Raw genomic sequence first — 17,279 nt, forward strand, 5'->3', positions numbered from 1 at the left:
TTCACCAGTGATTATTAATAAATAAATAAGTACGCCACCTTGAGCACGAATTCTAAACTAAGAAATTATTTCATATTCTCCTCTCGTCTAACCTCAGATGATTTCTGTGCTCATCGTGCATTTAAGTTCGTCAATGGTCATTGATTGCAACTTCGTGTGATACGCCATTACTTCAACTAAACGGTAGGATCATTGTTTTATCAGCCGATGTGCTCGATACACAATACGTCAGCAAATTTGCGTTCGTGATTCAGCAAAACGATAATTACATTTTGTAACTTAACAGTAGTTGTTGCCGGGGTGTTACACTTTAGTAACGTTTGCCATTGCGTATAGTCGAGAAACTTCTGACAATGGTTAAAGCCGTGTGCGTTCTTCAGGGTGATGCCAAAGGCACTCTCTTCTTCGAACAACCGGTAAATGATTTTTTTTTTAATTAATACTACAGAATTCCATGTGATAGCGTTTTATTTTTATTTTTCACAATATAATTGTCGAATAGGACAAGTGTGAGACGGTGAAGGTCACGGGTCAAGTAACCGGTTTGAAACAAGGATTGCATGGTTTTCACATTCACGAATTTGGCGATAACACTAATGGTATGTACTATTGGCGGGATATATTATCATTTTTCATAACTGCTATAAAAGATTTAACAACGAAGTACTATTTAACTAACATAAAAAATGAATATGTGAAAATCTTGATACTCGAAAGTTCTAGTTTAGAGGTCAACAGAGAATAAGCACGCAATTTATTCCTGTTTATTCGGACAATTTAAAAATGGTTTTTGCGTATTACATAAACTAATTGATGCTATTGTATTAATATGTTTGAATTCTGTTTAAAATTTATTTTATTACTAATACTTATTTTGTAACTAATCTTTAAGCTGCAGTGAAAAAATTTCAGAGGCACTGTATTGTTGTTTTCATATATTTGGCAGGTTGTACAAGTGCAGGTCCACACTTCAATCCATTAGGAAAGGACCATGGTGCCCCTGATTCAAGTGTTCGTCATGTTGGAGATTTAGGAAATGTTGAAGCAGGTGCAGATGGTGTTGCCAATGTTAAAATAACTGACAAAATAATCCAACTTCAAGGATCAAACAGCATAATTGGCAGAACTCTTGTGGTAAGATATAGCATAATATATTTTTACAAACTTCTATAATTAATCATGCTGCATTTATCACTTCATTTATATAAATGAAATTTGTTTTTTTTTTGTGATAACAGGTTCATGCTGATCCAGATGACCTTGGTAAAGGTGGCCATGAGTTATCAAAAACCACAGGAAATGCTGGTGCTCGTCTTGCTTGTGGTGTTGTTGGCATTGCAAAAGCCTAAACATACATTACCCATTCTCATGTAATATTAAATACAATACAAACTACTATTAGATACACCATGTTAGGACTACTACAATTTGAATATGAGTTCAAATATCATTCCTAATTTGTTGTAACATGAATATTTTACATATGTAATCTATGATACAATAATACTGAAATTTCAATAAAGAAAATACTATGATGCGTTCGTAAATTAATTATATCGGTAAATATATTATATATCATTAAACCAGTGTTATGTGTTAAAATTTTATTTGATCTTGTGTACTTCAGATAATGACATTTAAGTATTTTTGCCATTTAAAACTAATTATTTTCATGTTCAGAAGACATACAAATTGTTTAATTTTACATAACGTTATCGCTAAATTGTTTTGATTTTGTAGTAACTGATATTTGATGATAAAACGTAGTATCGAATGATATTTATAAATACGGTTCGAGTAGTTACATATTTTTTTAGATTGTACTATCAAGTAATATAAGAGAATTTTTTCAAAAAAAAATAACACGCAGTTGTTACGAACAGTTATTACGTAATCATAAACTCAGCCGGTGAATGAATACAAATTTGTTTTGTTTATGCAGACAAAAAAAACTAGTATGACATACTATGTAACTAGTGCCATAGTCTTTAAATTACGCATTTATGTTGGTAACACAAATACTCAGTGAGATAAATGATTATTTGTATTAGCACGTTTTGAAACAAAGTTTCTGTCATACACTTAAATAGAAATGAATTTTTGTTTTTCTAATTACTCTGACAGGTTTTCATAAGGGTCATACGTGTATCATGAAGAGCAACATTTTTACTTGCTCGTCAGATTTTCATAATATTCTTACACTATCAAACTACAGCAGAAATCGTAATATATTTGCTGCGTTAGAATGAATTTGCACTCCGTAAAAAAGAGATGAAATTTTGCAATAATATTCTTTGAATTCCTGGAACTGAAAGTGAAATGATGTGAAATTATTGATGTGAATCATGTAAATAATTTCAATTGAATGTGCATAAAAAATTTTGAAAGGGGAGATATTAAACTCATTTTTTATATTGCACAGTATTATAGTTGAAATAAGTTAAAATGTTTAAGCGAACAGAAAGTAACAGAGAGAGTGAGTACTCTCTACCTGCCAAACGACCAAAATATGATACTAAGAGAGGAACTTTGAAGGGTGTTTCCATAAATAATAGAGAATCAGCAAATAAAAGGAATGGAAGGTCTGATGATATTTGGGGAGCTGATTTTGCTGAAGCGGATATAGAAGAAATGGATTTTGTGGCTTCTCAAGCTTGCTTACAGGTTTTGTTCATATTAACCATTTCTCTTGTGTTAAGTTATTGGCACAACTTTTTGATTATTTATGGTGTCTATCTCTTTTTCAGGAAGATAATGAGTTGACTCAATTAAACAGAGACAAAAATGTATCATGTATGCAACGATATAATACTGTACCATCCAGTAGTAAAACTATAAATGGTAATAGTAGTAAGATATCAAGGTCTTTATATATGTCAAAATGCAATATTCAAAGAAAAGAAATAGAAGATTCACAAGATACAAGCATGATAGTTTCTGTTAATTACAAAGAATTTAAGGATAAATTAGTGAATAAAAAAGTATATAATTCAACATTTAAACTAGATGATACTATTATAGGTAACAATGACACCATATCTTGAAAAGATATGATTTATATCAGTTTAATGAATAATCTATAATTTCAGAACCAGAACCAGTATATGCAAAAGAATTGGAGAAGTTAAAATCTGAAAATAAAAAATTGTTAGATGACTTTATAACTAAAGAAGGAGAAGCTGTTTTTCTACGTAATCAATTGCAGCAGACTCAGTTGAGAGCAGAAAATGATAAATTGGAAAAAACGCGTTTCATTGAACAACAAGAAAATCGGCATAGAACAGAAATTAATGCTATATGTAAAGAGAAGGAACATTTAAAAACACAACTGGAATTACAAGTTAGTAATTTCTGAGTAATGAAGTCATTTTTTAATTTAATTTTATGTACTACATTTATATTTCTCTTTTGATTCTAGGCATTTGAAGTAGGGAATCTACTGGAACGTTGTAAACTGTTAGAAAGTGGAAATGTTAAATTAACAGAACCACATTCTATAAATTTTAATACTTTTGTAAATAGAAACAAATGTAACTCACCAGTAAATCGGTAAAGTTTGGAAATATTTTTTTCAAGTATGTGTTTATTTAAATACTTATCAGAATATGTTTTCATATCATTGTTTTTAGGTCCTTGATTTCATCCACGAAATCAATAAAGGTCAGGGAAGCTTGTGTTCAAGCAAATGTGCATAATAAAAGCAGTCATTTTCTTAGAATTTGGAATCCATGTAAGCAGAGTATAACGTGAAGAAAATATTAATTTGATTTTTTTTTAAAATTTTAAATAATAAACTTAAAGAAAACATATTGCAGATTTCCCTCTGGCAGAAATTCCTAAATTAATATACGATCTACCACAACCGGAAAAACCTATAGTCGATATTCAAATTATAGAAAAAGTTGGTCGACGAAATTTGCCCATTTTACAAGAAGAAAATACATTCAGAATATTTGGTAAAATTGTTTACTTAATGCCTTATATTTTATACAGAACTTAATTACATTTGTGTATTTGGTATAGAAAATCCAGAATTGGTAAAACCTGTAACGACCATAATAGACGATAAGAGATTAACAGTGGAGTACATTTTTCCGGAAATAGCTGCTCTTCAGCGAAAGACGAACTCAGAACTTGAGGCGGAAAATACTATACCAATAATAAACAAAGTAAATTGTCTTACTTATATATAAATTGAATTGCCTTATTCAATAATAAATAAATTTGTTGATTACATTTTAGTTAGTTTCTACTTCAAGGGAACTGCTCCTCAATATAATAATCGTTCTCCAAACGATTTTTCAAGCTATGAAAAATGACGATATTCGAGACATGAACGATGTCTATTTCTCTGAGTTGTACTCGAGTTCTGATTTCAATGGAAAATCTGTGTGTTCTGCGAGTGCATGGCACGAATATGAACGTGGCGTTGAAACTAGAAGAATATTCGGCTTGTTGTCGTACGTAACTTTGGAATCTACTTATCTCAGCAAGCATATTGCAGGAAAAACGTGTTTGCTTACGGAAAGGGATGAATATTATAAATGTTATTCATGCCAAATGGTTCATTATAATACGTGGTCGAAGAAACACCATAAATTTGAGATACTTGAAATGTTATTACAATTTGTTATTTTAGTTGGATCTACGGTAAGTTAAATAATGTAATAATTAAGAAAATAAATTTTTGTTAATGTTAATGTTTTATTACTTTTAGAGAAGATCCCATCAATTTAGTGGTCTTATATGTGCAATTATGATGATTATTTGCAATGTACATAAAAAAGTCGAATATTGTTCCGAGGGGTATGCAAATATATCACTTTTTAAAAATTAGTTATTGCTTTTAGAATATACTTTTCCTTTTACTGAAAGTTTCATGTTTCAGAATGGAGTATATCTATCGGATATTTAAGGAAATAGTGTTTGCTAGACCTTTGCCATATTGTTATACTCTGCTCTGCAATATAATGCTGATTTTTGTAAAATCCTCGACGTACTTGCGAAAACTTTGTGTTAATTCACGTATGTAATTTGTCACATTAATAATTTATATTAATAATGAATATTTATAATATGTGTTAACGAGAAGTCAATAAATCTCTATATTTAATTTTCATCACTAATCTATCTTCCCGTAATACCGCATAATTCACTCTTACTTTGTATTTATCTATGATTTACTTTTATTGCCTTAAATACAATAAAATATAAACAAGAGATTAGACTAATTAAATTTATCCTAACATCAACAGTGGTTGTGCCTTTAAAACATTGTTATATTGACGCTATTATTGTCTTTATAGAATCAATGGCGGTAAACAATTGGAAAGGTTCTCTGCATTTTACTCCAGGTAAAACAAAAACAGATTTTTTAAAGAAATAATAATTTCATTCCACGAATAACTGTGTTTTCCTTTTAGATGCTTGTCCGTTGCAAATATTTTTAGCGCAGGTCGAGAATTATCACTTTGACATAATAGCTGCAATAGATACCACGGATATATTGTTACAATTTGTGCAGTACATATTACACACGGACATTATTTCCTTGAGATCTGAAACTTTGAATTCTTGTAACTGTTGCATGAAATTATTGAGATTCACCATTAAAACTATGTCCAAGTGTTCCGAGGCAAATTTGGCTGCCCTGGGAAATTTCAATTTTGACAATTTTCCTGTACCAAAGAAAGATACATGCAACTTGAAGAGTATTTGTGCCAAACACTCTGTCTTTTATATAGGAACAAGTAAGATGTGTATACGCGATATATATCAAGATAAATTTTCGGATGAAAATGCTTGGACAACTATGAAGAGGAGGCAGTCGAAGATATTGAGAGACGGAATAAGATTCTTATCTCACTTGGCGATATGTGACCCTGATTTTGTAATTAGATTGTCAGAAATCGAGGATTCGTTTCATTTGTTCATGAGAAACTTGAGTGCCTTCGACAATTTTGTTCTTCATGAAAACGAACGTAAGTGTAGAGTCATTCTGTTCTACAGAAAGGATGGTCATGCTAATTCTGAAACTTCCTCTCCATTGGTATACTTGTTCTATCTTTTTTTTATTCTCGCCACACGATACGAGTTATTTTAATTTCGTCTGGATTTATCGGCCCACGTGAATTTTTATTTCCGCCTGCCTGTTACTCATTTTCCGTCATCAGTGGATTTCAGTCTCGTGAATACTTTTTCATGACAACTTCTTTTCATTATTCACAAAATAAAAAAAAAATGTTAACATTTTTGATGTAACGCCAATATCTTTTTTTTTCTTACAGAAGAAGCTATGAATCGAATTAAACAAACATTTATTTTCGACAAAACGCTGCAATCTGAAACCGAGTATTTTAACAGAGGCACTTCTTCGAAACAGTTGGACATAATGACAAATTTCGAAAGGACGTTCGTTCAACCACTGTCAACAAGATCGAAAAAAAACGAGAACCACAATAAAGTTTTGGTCACGTTCAAATCACTGTTCAATAGCAGAATGGATTTCTCTAACCATTAAGAAACTCAACAAAAACTCGACCTCACAAGTACAACAGAATATATTCTTACGGAGAAGACAAAATGTTCCCAATTCTACATCTATCCATTCGTTGTAATTTCTTGTATATATACAATTATATTATTTACCTAATTGTTACTAAATATTGTTTTTTTAATAAAACTGAAGTGCTCCGTAATGTTTTACCACGAATGACTTTAAACAACGTTTTACTCGGGAAACTATTATTAAGTATTGTTTTATAATATAAATACAGTGTCATGTAATATTTTGTCTAAATCTTGCGATACCTTATGTTCATCTTATGTTTCACTTACAAAGAGCACCAGAGGTTTAAAGGTACGGTGCGTGGTGTTAACGTGAAAGGAAAAAGGAAAGAATCCTGGCGCCAGGACGTGGTCTAATCAGAGGTGGTCAGTGTTTCTTTCTTGGAATTCATTTATCTCCGACGCAAAATGCAATTTGTTCGGAATTCTCCTCAAGGCCTGGCAATGTTCAACGGCGATAACGCTGGCCGGAAACAGATAGAAGGCTATCGCGCGCGAGTCGGCGGAAGTGATGTTCCCGCCTTCCATTCGGGACGGAGTATCCCCGAAATACAGCATCCCTATTTTGTTCATAGATGTAGAAGGATCGACAGTCGATTTTACTTTTTATTCTTCGTCCAGTGCGTGTCGCCTTTTCATGTTTCGTCTTTTCTTCAGTCATCGCCGGTTCGTCGTTCACCATTCGATAATCTTTTCTTTCTTCAGTGCTGCTCCCCCCAATGTGTGCAAGAGAATTTGAATAAGGAAAAGTTCGCGAAGAGGAACCTCGTCTTCTTCGATCTGGTTTACGAGTTATGAGTACGGTGAATTGTTACCTTAGGAAGCAAACGTTCTTAGGATGAAGATATCCTTGTCGGCGCCGTTTCTTCTGCTGGCTATCTTGGCGCAATGCGTCGTTTGCCCCTTGCCAGGTCAGAGTTCATCGAGTTGTTTATCGAGTGTCATATTTGTATTTTGGAAGAAAAAGAAGAGATGTTGATTTTTGAATAATTAATTTTTTATTTGCTAGCCATTCTTTTGGTTCTGTGGAATTTACGTATATGTAGAAGTGTTATCAAGAAGAGAAGAAGGAAAATAGAGAAAAGCTTCTTATAGTATGTTACCGTTGTTAAAATATTCGTTGTACTGTTCATTGTGTGTAAAATTTGTATTCTCGAAGAAATAGAAGAGATGCTGATTGTCGAATCATTACTTTTTACTTGGTAGCTTCTCTTTTGTAGAGTGGAATTTACGTATATGTAGAAGTGTCATTGAGAAGAAAAGTAGAGAGGAACTTTTGTTCTTTAGTATTTCATCGATGTCAAGAGACACTCGAGTATTTATTTATTTTTATCGTAAAAAGTGAAGGAAAGGCGAATCCAGGTATTGCATTTCCGTGGTTTTGCTTGTACGAATATAGAAATAACGAGATTTTACTTCGTAAGCCGATTAACGTCGTTCCAAAACTTTATCGAAAAATAACGGTTGTTTTCTTCTTCGTTCCTTCGAGGAGGGAAACATTTTATCCGATTGTAGACAGTATCTTAATTGTTTATGGAATTGAAAGGAAGAAACTCTTGAACTCTTTGTACGATTTGCTTCATAAGATTAGTTTCCAAGCGTAAGAGGCTACTTTCGCTTCTTCTTTTCTTCTTTTTTTTTTTTCACGGCAATTTCTACGACGAGGAAACAAGGCGAGAAAGGTTTCCTCGTCGAGCAGGAATTAAAATCCAATTTCATCTGGCTTATCGATTTCAATCCAGCGCGTATAATACTGAATATTACACGCAGCATTTGTCGAGGTGTACTGTTACAGGCAGAGAATGTTTAAATTCCCAGCGAAGAAGAAAAGGAAAACTTTTCTCTTTCACGGTTACAACGAGGATACAATTGAAATATAAGAGATTTCAACGTTACTTCATTTCAGATCATTTCAATAATTTTACTATTTTATCAGTCAATTAACATTTCTTCATTTTCTCCGATACATTCTTTCACCATTCTTCTTCTTCTTCTTCCGTCGACAGATATCGCTTCTTTTTGTTTCGTAATTAGTGTAAAAATAAAAAGAGAAGAGTATTTCACTTCGTTTTATTTTATTTTCTTAATTACGTTCTCTTCTATTTTTAATAACACATAATATCGTCATTTCTTCTCGCTATATCGACAACGAAACGTCTCGTCTTCAACTTACAATTGAATTTACCACGTGGAGAGCTCTTTTTCCACGGCGAAATTGGACAATTGGGCTGATTTAATTTATGGTTTCGTCCCACAGGCAGATGTCCCATAGTGAAGCTGGTGAACGGCAGAGTTCGGACAAGGGGCAGAGGAAAAATCATCAGATTTAGTTGTTACGATCGTTTCACTCTCATAGGTAACAAGTATTCCACTTGTATTCGAGGCCAATGGGATACACCTACACCCGTATGCGTCAGTAAGCATTCTAATCGCTCTTGATAAAACTGTAACAATGTCGATCTCATGTCATATTCTCTTTCGTTTGTTAATTGCGGAGAATTTTCCGCTTTTAACGCGATTCGATCGAAATGTCACTCAACCCTTTGCCTTGGAAAAACGTGTCAGATTCGTGGTACAGATTTTTGGTGAAGAAGAGGCTAGATTAATTTTCAGTCCAAATTTCGTTTGAATTTGTGAGACTGAAAATTATCAAATTATAAAGGACGTACAAATACATTAGCTTTTCTTACTTCACACACTGTATATAAATAATAACTATGTAGAAACAAATTGGGAGTCAAAGGGTTGAAGTTGTGAATTATAAAATATTAAATATAAAAATGTAAATTGTAAAAAATATTTCCATGATAATAGTTACGATAAATTTACAAAATTTCTGTGACAATCTTGTCTAACTACATAGCTATACAGGGTGTCTTGGAATTTATATGAAAGAATAAGTCGGAAATGTAGAGCAAACGAATTTTTCATATGAAGCTTCTGTGAACGTTCACAAGTGTAATTTTCTCTTTCAATTATTGTGGTGCTGAAGTGGATCCATAAGTAGAAATCCATCAACCAAGCTATTTTACCATCAAAATTAATTTAATAGTAAATATTAGTTCTTGCTTTTATTTCATTGCCTATTCTTCGCTATTTAGTACGATAAACCCAAAAAGCAATGCAGATAGTTTCCACTGATATCTTCTCGAATTTTTCGATTTATTCGAAAACGAAGCTTTGTATGAAAAAAATATTACTTTGGTTGAGTTTCACCAATCAGTTCGAAGACATCCTGTACATCTTACGTAGAAAATAATAAACACGTATGTAGATCTTTCGATCGCAATTACGAACGACGAATGAGCCGTTCACCTGCCAAAGTGGTTAACTCCATTTTTTGAGATTTTTGCAATTTCAGTGCCAAAGCACTTGATCGATGCTTATCTTTCTATATTTAAAATAAATTTCCTTAACAGTTACTCTTAACACCGCTAAATGACAAAAATTTCGATGGTCCTTGAGTAATAGATCATTTATTTCAGAAGTCAACGCGATTAACTTCATACTCTAAAGTAAATCGTTGCAATAATGTAATTCAAACGTTTACAAGAATTTAGCTAAGTAATTTTTTACTGCAACGGTATAAAAAGTATTAATATTAATATTAATATTTTTCACGAATTTTCTCTACTTGTTGTTTCGCGGAGTTCGCCAATTTGGCAAACGAGCGGCAGAAACGAGAACGAATCGCAATTTCCGTTTGACACGAAACCTTCGTGGAAGCTTTTCGTTTCAGATTTCTGCTTCCAGGTAACTGTAAGAGCATTACCAGTGATTTCGTTAATTGTTCTGTGCCAACAGACGCAGTATGCCCCGTGCCCACCTTGCCTGAGCATGCGTTGATGGCGCCCAAGTACAACGGCGCGATACTGATGTATTTCTGCGAACCGGGCTACGCTTTAATTGGCCCGGCGGAGATTTTTTGTGACGGAAGGCAATGGAATGGCACAACACCACATTGTCGGGGTAATTTATTTTTCCTTCTTTCTCCGCCTCTCTCCTATCTTCCGAATCATTTCACCGTTCGTTTCGAATAATCACGCCTACGTTAACGGTGAAACGATCGAACAGAGATTGAACTAACGCAGAGAAACGAATTTGATTAACCCCTTAACATATGGCAACGTGTCAGACTCGTGGCAGAGATTCTGGTGAAGATGTGAGAGAAATAGTTATATTATTAAGAAAAATTCATTGTAATCCTAACTTTCGTTTGGAATTCGTAAGACTGAGGATTGATAAACGTAATTAATCTGTAACAGATTAACTTTTCTTACCTGATACAGTACTAAAACGGTAGATGGCTGACGCTTAGATGTATAGACAGATAGGAAATCATAGGTTAGCCCCTTGACGTATGATTTCTTTTCCTGACTATGCGTCTAAGCGTCGGCTATTTATTGTTTCAGTACTATTTTAAGTAAGAAAAGCTGAGGTATTATAGATTAATTACATCCAGCAATCCTCAGTCTTCGAAATTAAAACGAAAATTAGGATTAAAATTAATTTTTTTTATTGATACAACTATTTTTCTCACATCTTGACCAGAATCTCTGCCACGAGTCTGACTGGTTGCTATAAGTCAAGGGGTTAACGCCACGGTAAATTATTGGAACGAATTAAACGGGAATACGTGATTTTTAAATAGACACACGTGCGACAGCACCGACGCAGTGCGACTTTGAAAAACCCGATCTTTGTTGGTGGGAACAAGATCCTGAGCATGATTTCGACTGGCGGCGACACAACTTCGAGACGCCGAGCTCTCATATAGGAACTGGGCCGACTCATGATCACACTCTGGGACCAGGGAATGACGGTATTTATTTTCTTGTTTTACGTAAAATTTCACTGTTATAATAGGTGTAGAAATGAATTCTTTCCGACTGGATTCACATAATTGATTGAAAGCCATCGAGTTTCTATCGCGATGGTATTCGTTATCTGTCAGAAAAATAGCATAAGGTCATCAACAATAATAGAAATTATTTCGACGATTGATCTGTTCTTGTTCTTTTTAAATGAAACATTGATTGTCCCTAGAGGTCGGAAAGAATTCATTTCTACACCTGATATATTCGTTTCGTGATTCGTGTTCGATAAAATTAGCGATTGAAGTAATGATTTGTATTGGATAAAATAGAAAGAAAGTGAAAAGTTGTTGTGGGTTTGTGTATTTAGACTTTTTACTAGTTTTCGGATACTTCGAGTTGAATTGAATTTTGTGAATGAAAATTGCAGATTCTATTTTTAAACTTAATTTTTGCGTTCCATTTTGAATCGTTTAAGTTTTGACTAAAAGTGCTGCCAGGTGTTTTTCTTTTACTTTTACTTGTGAAATTTTTCACTTGAAAGTCGTACATAATTTCCAAAATTTCTACGCTTTTACTTACGAAATTGTTCCCTCGAAAGATTTTCGGAATTTCCCGAATTTTGTACACTTTAAATTACGAAATTTTTTATTCGAAAGACTTTCAGAATTTCACAAAATTGGTACACTTTTGCAGTGTTTCACTTTCCAAATGTCAATACTTTTCTGCATTTACACACTTCAACTTACTAAATCTTTCACGTCGAAGCTCCTTCAGAATTTCCAAAAATTCAACATTCAATCCTCTCTCTTCCAGGTTTTTACTTGTATATCGAAGCTTCTGGTCGGCTAGAAAACGACACCGCAAGAATCATCTCTCCCATCTACAACGCCTCGTACACAGAATCGGGTTGCTTTTCATTCTGGTAACGATGTACCTCAATTTCTACGTATATTCCAAGTATAAGAGATAACCGAAACTAGATCGAAGATTAACTAGGTTGAAAATTAAGGAAGCGAGTTTTCGCCACGATTGACGCTTTTATTTTTCCATTTTGCAGAGGAATACGTGTTTATATAAAATAAAGACGTATTAAAGAAAAAGAATTCACTATAGCTCGAGGGAAACGTTAAGTATCGTTCCCATTTCGACGTGTACGCACGTGAGAGGAACAAAAAGAAATCTATAAATGGCAGGCCAACGACTAATGAAAATTACGGTTCATCGAGAGAAAAAAAAAAAAACGCCTTTCGACGGATAATTTCTACGTTAGTCGGTATTATAGGTCAGATAATTACGGGCTCGAAGTTCATTAGAGAACGATCGTGCCCTCGATCATCATTTGAATTATGATTTCACGTGTTGGAACGGGGTAAACGCGTTCGTTACAGGAACGGAGACAGTAAAGTGGGATAATTTTATCGAATTTTCACTCGTAATACAGCTCTTGTATTTCGTGATATTACTATAGTTTAATATTGTTGCAAATTAATGAAAATTTTTTCTCGAAAAACATCATTATTAACTACAATACAAAATAATTGACATCTCGTATTTATCATGAAATTTTCAGAGATTTGACATTAATTTAACGTTAAATTTTGAAATTTTATAATACATGTTATTTTACAGATATCTTAAATTTCTCTTTTTTTCACTTATTTTTTATAATTTTCTAACGCGTCGAAAATTATATTTGACACATGCGATCGATTTTATATTCTATATTATTTTACAACGATCTCAAATTTTTCTTTCAATCTGTGATTTTTATAAATTGCCAACGAAAATGATATTTAACACACTTCAGTTGATTTTATGTCGTACATTATTTCAGAGCGATCTTAAATTTTCCTTCTTTTCTCTGATTTTTATAATCTGTCGTCTACATTGAAAATTATGTTCGACAAACTTTCAGTCCATTTAAAGTCCAAAATTACCACTTTGGTGTTATCTCAACAATTTTGATCATTTTTTCTTTCATTTCCTTTCTCAATAATTGTTCTTTTATCCGCCAACGAATCTCAGGTATCACATGTACGGAGCCACAGTGGGCGCTCTGAACATCTACTTCAAACCGGAAAAGGATCTGGTTCCTCGACAGTTGTTCCACAAAGAGGGCGACCAAGGTAACCAATGGTTGCACGGAATGTTCAATTTCCCAAAGGTTGACAAAGGTTTTCAGGTAATGGAGAAACATACGAGACTTGAGAAATTTTTGTCTTACTAAATTTGTCCTCGCTCCTTTCCAGATCATAATCGAGGGTGTGCGTGGCACCAATTACGTGAGTGACATCGCCATCGACGACCTGGCCATTTTGCAGGGGGAGAAGTGTAAAGGTGTGGACGAAACAGAAACGGACTGGACCACCGAGGGTTACGAAGGTAATTTGTACAATTGGATTGTTGTTTCTAAGGAAGAAAAAAGAACGCGTGACGTCTTAGAATACATTTCCGTTTCCCTTGAAAACCATTTTCTTGCCCCACTTTTATTCGGATACACTTTCGTCTCAACGTGCACTTCTTTCAACTGTCCTCAGTTGTTAAGCCAATTCAAAACTGTTAGAAGCAACTCTGCGTAAAAAGATTATTTTGTGTCTACTAAAAAGTACTGTTCATAAGCATTAAGACGCTCGTTGAATGTGAAGCAAACCTAAAGAGCGATTAAAAAAGTTATTAAGATACTGCATGGAATTATTCTTCAGCGGAGAAGTGTAATTTTGGAAGTGTAGGCGTTCTTTCTAACTGTTATTGAAATGTAAGTTCTAATACTTTCTGTACGAATATAACGGGTGTCTTAATGTGAACTTACGAACAACGCTGTACGCGATAAAATTAGTGTTTGTCCTACATGTTTTCACGTAGTAGAGAATAATTTGATCAAGTCGCTGTCCACTTTCGGAATGGATTCTATCAAATATTATTTTCAACGACCGATTTAGCAAAAGCTCTGGATATTGGTGATTGACGACAGAATAATTGAAAGGAATGTTTTAAGTAAAGAACACAGTCGTTTGTAGCATTCTTCCGCGTGGTGTGCAGCTATTTCCGACAGTGTGGATGAATTTCTTCGCCTCTTGACTCGATATAAATGCTTTTTAGATCAAGTCGAAGTGGTGAACGCGCAGCAAACTTGTCGCGGGAAATGTAAAAATAGCGTGACGTACAATAATACAACCTCCGAGATCTGCCTTTGCACCATCAATTGCGCCGAATACTCGATGTGCTGTCCGGATTACGCCGAGTACTGCGTTCTGAGTGAGTCCACTACGAGTGAGTACATATATAACACGTTTCACGCAAAATCAAAATTACTTTAGCCACTTGTTTCTTTCGCTCCTCTTTGTCTTGTTTCCCCAACTTGCAAACTCGTTAGCTTAACTTAACTTGTATCCTTCTTATCGGTAGCATGTACCTGAAATATCTGTTAACAGTATCTACAAATACCGAACCAAGATTCTATTCAATTATACAGCAAGAAAGTCATTAATATAAATTGTTCTTTCAAAGTATCGAGTGTCGAGTAGAAAGTATCAAGAATTCAACAGCTAACAATACTTTCCTACAATTCAATTATTCCAAGTATCAAGGATTTCAACAGCTACCAATGTCTTTCTACAATCCAATCATTTCAAGTATTACACTTCAACTGAATATACTTGCCGTTTGAATTTAACAGCTACCAATACTTTTCTATAATTCAACATCGCAGAATGACATTCTACATTCATTTCACAGTTTCGCTAAAACTTCCAACTTTCCCGTGTCTCGGGGAAAACTTGTACACGTTCAATTATCGCGTCCCACCCCTGTTTACCCTAACGCGAACCCTTTAATTCGCAGCGTACACGGCGGAATGGTCCACGCCAACGGAACAATCGATCATTCCGAATCGCGATGTGGTTGCCTCGGTTCCACCCGCGAAAAATGACACGGTAACAGACATGGCGACTGTTAGAAATGGTTTCTCGATAAATCCAAAGGACGACATCGATCCTGTCACGTTGAGGCCACCCACGACGACAACCACAGTCAGATCTGTTGCCGCAACTACTGTTAGGCCTGTTTCGACGGCCACAGCGAGGCCTGTTACGAGCACAACTAAGCAGAAAATCGGGAAACCGTCGAAAAGTACGGGACAAACCACTCTGGCTGTCTCAACTGCGAAAACTGTCCAGACAAAGGAGACGTCATTTGTTCAACGGACCACTGTCGCCAGGAGATACGCGCGAGTGGACGAGCAACCTGGTAATACGAATTCTTGTTCACATTCGATCGTGAAACTTTCACTCCTGTTTGATCGAGGAACGTGTCAGGGTTCCCTTTGTGTCCATTTGCAGATGAATTCCGCGAATCGGATGCGCAGGCATTTGGAAATCTAGGTCGACTGGGTTTCTATATTTGAAATTCGAATTTTCTTTATTTTTTTTTCATTCAATTGTTTGACAAATATTCCTTTTTCTTTCTTCATGGTGTACATTCGTGGATCGCCCGGAACATACGAAATATATTTGAAACACAATTTTCTAATCTTCCACTTTTCGTATCGCGAGTTAGAAACAATTATTCGCGAAAAAGATATTTCCTTGGAAAATAAATTAAAAATGGAACGAGGTAAATTTTTATTTCATTGTTATCAACGTAGGGGTTCTTTTCAAAATTGAATTCGTTTAGAACGCAATTTCTAATCTCCCACTTTTCACATTGTGATTTTCAAAAAATTAGGTAAATTAAGAACGGAACCAGACACTATATTTTGAGATAAATTTTCATTTCACTCTGCCCTATACATTCCACTTGGTAATCAACATTATTATCAACGTAGAGATTCTTCTTAAAATTAAACTTATTTACAGCACAATTTTCTAATCCCCGACTTTTCACATCATGATTTACAAAAAGTGATCCATAAAAAGGGTATCTTATGCAAAATAAATGAAAAATGGAGCCAGACCTTGTAACGTTGAGATCAATTTTCATTTCACTGTGCTCTATACATTCCATTTGGTGATCAACATTACTATCACAACGTATCATTCTTTTTACATCCACATTGAAATATTGACTACTTCTGCTCGACTACCACGTTTTACAATCACATCTTCCCGTTAAATTTCGTTAAACCCCTACCTCTCCATTTCTACAAACTTTTGCCTATGCCGAAGAAATGTAACGCCTATTCGACGACCAAACCGAGAATGTTTCTCTTCAGATCCAAACGCGAGGGTGCAGGATCCGGAGATGGTTCATCGCGGTTCCTCGAAATTCAGTTTACCAGGGATAATCGGTATAGTAGTTGGGATCCTCACAGGAGTCTCGATCTCGCTAATGGTCGGGATCGTTCTGCTGAGAAGAAGAAAGACGTACAAACGAGGAACGAACGGATCCGCGCTCTCCGAGGACAGTGACGTTCGATTTTTAACATCCGATGAGATGTTAGACTTCACGTTAACCAGACCTGGTGACTGCGACGAAACGTAAGACCTTTCTCGTTCTTTTATCGAACGAAAGAAACTCGTGGAGAATGAGTTATTGCCAATGAGAGAGGCAACATCGTGGTTCTTCCTTGGAAGTTTCGAGTTTCGTGACTGTATTTAGGATGTAGGGAACGCGAAGCGCCATATTTTTCGACGTCTATTTAAATGTATTATTTAGTGTGTATTTAATGAGAAATTTTCAAAGTTAAAAATGAGTATTGCTGCAAAGTATTAGACAAGAGTATACTCTATCTTTCGTTCATCGGTTTATGAGATTGTCTGTATATCGTATCGTCGTTTCCTTAGAAGAGTGATAAGTCTCGGAACGTTTCTTTTCGAATCAAATTTTTGAATGGGTTTCCTGAAAAATTTACATTCGTCAGTTGTGTCACTTTTCTAGCAAATCGACGATACGTTGGTT

The 17,279-nt window shown here is 34.7% G+C and overlaps 3 protein-coding genes across 4 annotated transcripts; all 3 read left to right on the forward strand.

The window, feature by feature from the left end:
* The first annotated feature begins 98 nt into the window (after nt 1-98).
* Nucleotides 99-1,439, forward strand: LOC108572797 (superoxide dismutase [Cu-Zn]). 2 transcript variants are annotated; one of them, XM_017935097.1, is made up of 5 exons: nt 99-183; nt 287-416; nt 503-599; nt 947-1,134; nt 1,239-1,439. In XM_017935097.1, exons 2-5 carry the CDS (start codon nt 354-356, stop codon nt 1,347-1,349), a joined length of 459 nt encoding a protein of 152 aa, XP_017790586.1. In that variant the 5' UTR covers nt 99-183; nt 287-353; the 3' UTR covers nt 1,350-1,439. The 2 variants fall into 2 exon arrangements, with proteins under 2 accessions (XP_017790586.1, XP_017790587.1); XM_017935098.1 differs by having other exon boundaries at nt 290-416.
* Nucleotides 1,440-2,445: 1,006 nt separating this feature from the next.
* Nucleotides 2,446-6,520, forward strand: LOC108572752. Its single transcript, XM_017935036.1, is given in 13 exon segments — nt 2,446-2,664; nt 2,748-3,021; nt 3,096-3,340; nt 3,419-3,549; nt 3,630-3,730; nt 3,816-3,956; nt 4,024-4,169; nt 4,243-4,664; nt 4,723-4,806; nt 4,889-5,025; nt 5,307-5,354; nt 5,424-5,981; nt 6,288-6,520. Coding segments are annotated over 13 exon segments (2,739 nt in total).
* Nucleotides 6,521-7,138: 618 nt separating this feature from the next.
* Nucleotides 7,139-16,862, forward strand: LOC108572720. Its single transcript, XM_017934997.1, has 11 exons — nt 7,139-7,187; nt 7,273-7,496; nt 8,825-8,983; nt 10,372-10,536; nt 11,219-11,389; nt 12,198-12,306; nt 13,410-13,566; nt 13,634-13,766; nt 14,484-14,639; nt 15,225-15,629; nt 16,594-16,862. The coding sequence occupies exons 2-11, from the start codon at nt 7,406-7,408 to the stop codon at nt 16,860-16,862; spliced, it is 1,815 nt and encodes a 604-aa protein (XP_017790486.1). The 5' UTR covers nt 7,139-7,187; nt 7,273-7,405.
* The last annotated feature ends 417 nt before the right edge of the window (nt 16,863-17,279 follow it).

The sequence above is a fragment of the Habropoda laboriosa genome, unplaced genomic scaffold (genome assembly GCF_001263275.1).
Source record: "Habropoda laboriosa isolate 0110345459 unplaced genomic scaffold, ASM126327v1 scaffold22, whole genome shotgun sequence".
In the NCBI taxonomy this organism is placed as follows: Eukaryota; Metazoa; Arthropoda; class Insecta; order Hymenoptera; family Apidae; genus Habropoda; species Habropoda laboriosa.